Source organism: Olea europaea, chromosome 14 (genome assembly GCF_002742605.1).
Source record: "Olea europaea var. sylvestris chromosome 14, O_europaea_v1, whole genome shotgun sequence".
Classification (NCBI taxonomy): domain Eukaryota; kingdom Viridiplantae; phylum Streptophyta; class Magnoliopsida; order Lamiales; family Oleaceae; genus Olea; species Olea europaea.
This window is the reverse complement of record NC_036250.1, coordinates 9,302,850-9,309,022: the sequence shown is the minus strand read 5'-3', so window position 1 is coordinate 9,309,022 and position 6,173 is coordinate 9,302,850. Positions and strand designations below refer to the sequence as shown.

The 6,173-nt window shown below is 35.2% G+C and overlaps 1 protein-coding gene across 1 annotated transcript in view; it reads left to right on the top strand.

Annotated features, from left to right (window-relative positions):
* Positions 1-954: 954 nt before the first annotated feature.
* The window catches only part of LOC111409481 (nitrate regulatory gene2 protein-like), a 25,109-nt gene continuing 19,890 nt past the window's right edge, over positions 955-6,173 (top strand). The window contains exons 1-5 of the mRNA XM_023039528.1: positions 955-2,571; positions 2,675-2,752; positions 4,817-5,028; positions 5,326-5,549; positions 5,778-6,167. Coding sequence (XP_022895296.1) covers positions 1,614-2,571; positions 2,675-2,752; positions 4,817-5,028; positions 5,326-5,549; positions 5,778-6,167 — 1,862 coding nt within the window. The 5' untranslated portion in view covers positions 955-1,613. The remainder of the gene's footprint in view (positions 2,572-2,674; positions 2,753-4,816; positions 5,029-5,325; positions 5,550-5,777; positions 6,168-6,173) is intronic.

Sequence of the window (6,173 nt, the reverse complement as noted above, 5' to 3'; positions counted from 1 at the left end):
GTGTGTGATTTTTTATAGACTTTAATTTTCTAATTTCAATAGCTAGTTTTGAGGTAAGAGTCTCTCAATATCTATAACAATAGTATTAGAGCAAATACTAAGTCTCTTGATTGCAATCAAATGACGTGGATTGTGATCCTGACATAGCGATGTTTGTCCAAACTAGTACAAAGCTAGTTCAATGTAGGTACAAGGTCAAAAAGTGTAGTGATTTTTCATGATTCTTATTGTACAAACATGAGACTTGGATTTCATATCAAAAGTATGGAATTTTGGGATATGATTTATATAAATATTGAATTCCAATTTCAATAATTAGCTCTTTAGGCATGACTCTCTCAAAATCTATAACAAAAAACTGCATTTCAAATGTGTATGATTATATTGCTATTCATGTTATAAGTGTGTGAATGTGGAGCTACTGGTTGTGAAGATAAAGAAATACTCGTGTTGAGCATGGTTGGTATGTCTTGATAGTACACAATCGTATTAGTTTAATACTATCATAAGTATCTCATATACGAATAAATATTTAACGATTGTATTACATGTGTATCACAGCTTACACATTTGCTTACTTTTGATTTGGTCAAAATGTTATTTAAAAAAAAAAAAACTTTCTCAATTCTTTTTGACAACTCATCGATCTATAAAATATTATGTAAATAATAATGTACAACAAATATTTTTAAATATTAAACCACTGTTTGAGACCTATTTTTGGGTCAAAATATATTTTAGAATAGTATTTCATTGAAAAATGTATGGTTAAAAAAAGAAAGACAAAAGTTTTAAATTTATATGTAATATTATTTTATTTTAAAATGTGTAATTGAAAAAAGAAAGAGAAATATATTTTAAAATTAATGGAGATTAATGAGGGACTTATGGATAACTGCACGACCTGCAAATATTACATGCGCTTTATTTCTACAAAGATCTACTTTGAATATTCAATTACAGACAGGCCGGAAAGAAAAAAAGCATTTAAAAATGAAAAGGAATATTCATTCAATCTATGACATGTTATTTTAATGAGGCATAGCACGATGGGTATAATATTCCACGACATAAAACTGCAAATTTGCAGCACTTCAACAGCACAAGACAACCCCCATTCGCCACCCTTCGCCACCACCCTACCACCAATGAAAAAGGAAGCCGGACTAAAAGGAGCCGTTATAAAGGTTTCTTGGGAAATGCTAAGACGCAGTTTTGTCATCTGCACATTTTCCCGTATAAGTTTTTCCTTTTCTCTCTTGTCCTTTTCATCTGTTTTTATTAATTACATTTCTCAAAGTTAAATGGTTTGCTCTGTTTTCAAGTGCCAGGTTAGGGTTCTATGCTGAAATTATAGAGATTGGGAGGAGCTTGCTTTCTTCATTTTGCTATATATTTCTCTCTTTGGACCCTCATTTCTCATTTGGGATTTCAAAACTCATTAGGAAGTTTTGTTATGATTGAAGCAAATGAAACATGCGGTTACTTTTGTGAGGAAAAAAGAAATTAAGGTGGGGCATATTTCAAGAACTGGGGTTTTCAGATAACTTGGGGAAGAACTGTTATGGGGGTATAAATTTATGAATTGGGTTTTTGGATTCTGAGTGCAAATAATGGGTGTAACGAATTCAAAAGCTGAGAGAAGTGATGCTTTGAGATTATGCAAAGAAAGGAAAAGATTCCTCAAACAAACCATTGATTCAAGATGTGCTTTAGCAGCTGCACACATTTCATATATTCAATCTCTAAGAAACTTAGGCATTGCTTTTAGAAAATATGCTGAGGCTGACGCTGAGATTTTAATAGAGCCCTTTCTGTCAGTTTCAGCCATTGATCCTGATAAAACTTCTTCACATTCGACACATCCATCGCCCTCGCCATCGCTCGTCGGTAATGTTTCTAGTACTCTAGTCGTCCATGAGAGCCCTATTTCACAGCCTATGGATCGAGTTAGTTATATGAGATCGGGAGGGGATAGTGCTTTGACTGTTAGAGTGAGTCCACCGCCTAGGAATATGTATGTAGAGGAGGGTGAATTTTCTGTGCTACCACCTCCACCACCATATCCGGATTCGGAATCTTCTTGGGATTTCTTTAACCCAGTTGATGAAAGTGAGAACTTCAGGTTTGGGGGACAGAATTTGAACCTTGATCATGTGAGGATGTATGGAGATTTTGGTGAAAAGAATGTTGATTTTGCTGAAACTAGGGGGATTCCCAAATTAGAGACTCCAGAAAATGAACAGGGCAAATTGGTAGTATACAATGCTAGTACAGCTGCACCTGAAAATACCGAAAATATTGAACTAAAACTGAATGTATTATCTGGAAATGTGGTTAGGAATGCATCTTTAGAACTATATAATTTGAAGAGAAATAGATCTTTTTTAGAAAAGGATATAAGAGCTGACACAGAAGATCCTTTGGAGATTGTAACACCCAGGGCTAAAGATTTTCAGTCTAGCTTAAAAGAGATTGATAACCAATTCTTTAAAGCATCTGAATCTGGAAAGGAGGTCTCGAGAATGCTTGAGTCCAACAAAATCAGGGTTGGATATACTGAATCCAGAGGTACTAATTTCTTGAATGATGGAGAAATACATCGTTTGATTTTGATTTGAGAAACTGGACTCATTCGCTTTGTGGTCTATTGACATGCATTTATATCTTATAGGTAAATTACTAGCCTCAGTTTACTTGATCTCGTTTGGAGTAGTTTGTTGCCAAGGAAGAAATGTAAATGCATCTGATGGTAAGTAGACTGGAACTGATCACCATTTCATTATATTTTGATGTGTATTTAATTATGTTTAGGCATGTTACTGAGGTTTGAATTTGAGCATTTGCTATTTTCATAACCTAGAAAATGCTATATGTTATACTCGTGTTTAAGACTAGGTACTTTAATTTTGTTAACCAGCTTCTTAGGTAGTATTTGGTACCCGAGTTCTACATTGTCATCCTCAATTCCATTCTCATTTCTCAATCCCACATGTAGTGTGTAGTTCATACAAGGAGTTACCATTTATGAACCAGTTCCATTATCCGAGATGTACATATCTTCATTACATCCTCCTCCCATGGGACTGCCTGTTCCAGCCTTGTTAGGATCAAGATCATGATTTTATTCCTCAAACAATAAGAACAGCTTGTGAAGTGAAGCCTATCCTAACAAACTTTAAGATTTGGCTGTAAATGTTCATTTTATGCCAACAAGTTTGATGGAGCCTTATTCCTAATTGATGATCAAATTGCATGAATCTCCCCCAGTGTGTCAATGTTGTCTTCATTCTTTTTCTTTTCAGTTGCTGGATCCCTACGTATAGGTTTAGGGTTTGTAGTTAGTTCCATAGGATCTGTGGAGCTCGATATGATGGACACTTTACCCTTCCACAGTTTGACCTTTGCAGTAAGGTTGACAATGGGGCCTAAGAGTGGGAGCCCCTGAGGCGAAATCTTTTAAATGTTTGGGAAACTTGAACATGTATTATGTGCCCAAATATTTTCCTCCTATATAAAGGGCGAGCCTTCATATTATTATCTCATAGTAGACTAAAAACACATCGAGACATGAGTCCAAAGCACATTGTCATTCTCTTCAATTCTACAATGGCACCAGTTGCAATAGTTCTTGCACTGAGGGCGAAGCACCTTAAATCATGTGTTATTCTTGATTTTGTTTTTCCTTCTTTCATGGTATTAATTGCTCCCGGTAATGCAGATTATTTGTTTAATCCGTAACAAGTACCTAGCCAAAAAATCAACCCATTTAGACTGTTAACTGCACACATGACCCTCATGTATTAAACTTTTTTTCACTGATAAATGGTGGACTGATGAAAATCACCTCAATTCTCCTTGCACCAGAAATTGTTTGTGATTTTGGTTTGTTGAAGATTAGACCATCAATTAAATTGAGGTTTATAAGACTTCAATGTTTTCTATTATTTCTTTTCAGAAATTAAGAATCTATACTGTGTAATCCTGAAGTTAACATTTCAAATTGATTGCATGGATTGCAATATAAGAATGGCTGCCAAAGATTAATAACAAATTTTTGGCCTAAGGCTTTATCTGGACATTTTGCCTATCTTTGGCCCCCTTTTTCCAAAACTCATTTTCAACTACACATTTTTCCATATAATAATTTCACATGTAAATCGGAAAATTTTCCTTATTTTTTAACCACATATTCCCCAAAAATCACTATTCCATAATATATTATCTTACAGAAATGGGGCTCAAACAAGGGCTTTATCATCTGAATGCATAACAGCTACATATTTCAGATTTCAGGTTAAAATTAATTATCCACCAAATTGATGAAAGAAATGTTCTTTGGAAAACTCACCAGTCCCTTTGATTGCCCATCTACCTCGTTTCGTTTAGTATTAGCTTGGACGTTTCTCCAACTTCGCTGTAAATTTGAGTTAGTCAGTTCTGCGCCAATAACATTTGTACAATGTTATATTACGAGTTACCAATCTCAATAGTTAGTAATGGTTTCAAGATTGGGAATTTTGATTCCGTTGCTGTCTTCATTCAGATACATAATGAATATGCAATATACCATTATGATTCCATTTAATACCTTCGTTCATTCCGTCCGACCCAAAATCCATTCTCTTGCCTGATACCGAATGCCAACTTAGGTGTTTATAAAAATTAGTCAAACGTGCAGTCATATATTTGTAGTATAGAGAAAAATTTTCCCCATAATACCTTAACTACATAAAATTTTTGTAGGATAGAGAAAGGGACAGGAACTAAATGACTTTCTGGTTCTTTTGAATTCTGATCCTTGGTTAATGTACAGTGTCTGAACAAAATGTGACCAAGGTTATAACTTGGAGGCGTACAACTTCGTCAAGGTCATCGTCATCAAAGAATCCCATGGCTACAACAAAGAATGACAATGACGATAGTGGAAGTGATTTTATTGAGGAGTTCTGCATGATTTCTGGAAGTCACTCTTCCACACTGGATAGAATGTATGCTTGGGAGAGAAAGTTATACGATGAAGTGAAGGTAATTCCTTAAACATGTTGCAATAGTGAAATTTATAGCATTTCTGATGCGGACAATACATGATAATCCTTGGGGATACGACTAGAACTTATTGTATTTCACCATTTGGGATTCCTTAAACAAGTTGGAATAATGAAATTTATAGCATTTCTTTGTTATTTTGTTTTACTTTGCATATACTATGAGTTATCTATTGTATTTCACCATTTGGGATTTATTGGATAACCAGATACTTTCTGAACAAATTTCAGTTAACTAATTCTGATAATTTTTGGTCAAATTATTTGTTCTTTAAAGGCTAGCGAGTTTATCCGGAAGGAATATGATCGCAAGTGTGACAAGCTTCGGCATCAGTTTGCAAAGGATCTTAGCCCTCAAGTAATTGATAAAACTCGGGCAGTGGTGAGAGATCTTCATTCACGAATTAGAGTAGCACTTCATGCTGTAAATTCAATATCAAAGCGGATTGAAAAAATGAGGGATGAAGAGTTGCTACCACAAGTTCTTGAACTTATTCAGGGGTGAGTTAAATTTATATTTCCTAATATCCTCATAGGCAACCTGATATTGTCACGTTATTTTCACTTAGCTATCTCAATAGTCTGTCTCCTCAAGCTACATGGTATCATACTTAAAACAAAAAATCATACAAAAACAGTCACCGCATATGTTTTTACATAGTACTGGAAGATATTAGACAAAGATTTTATCTCCTTTATATGGTGCACATGACCATTGAATCGTTGCAGATTTACCTGCATGTGGAAATCCATGCTTGATTGTCATCATTCTCAGTATATGACCATATCTCTAGCGTACATTTTGAAAAGCTTCAGTGGAGCTCCGTGTAGAGAAACTCAGAAGCAGATTATGAATCAGCTGCAGGGCGAGGTGGAGTATTTTCGCCTGAGTTTTACTGATTGGATAAACCGATATACGTCTTATGTGGAAGCTCTCAACAGCTGGTTACAAAATTGCATCTTGCAACCACGGGAGCGATATAAAGGCAGACGAGCATTCTCCCCTCGTCGTGTTCTGGCACCCCCTATAATTGTTCTCTGCCGTGATTGGTCAGCTGGGATTAAATCTTTGCCAGCGAGAGAAGTCAGTAATGCAATCAAAGCTTTTCTATCTGATCTGCAACA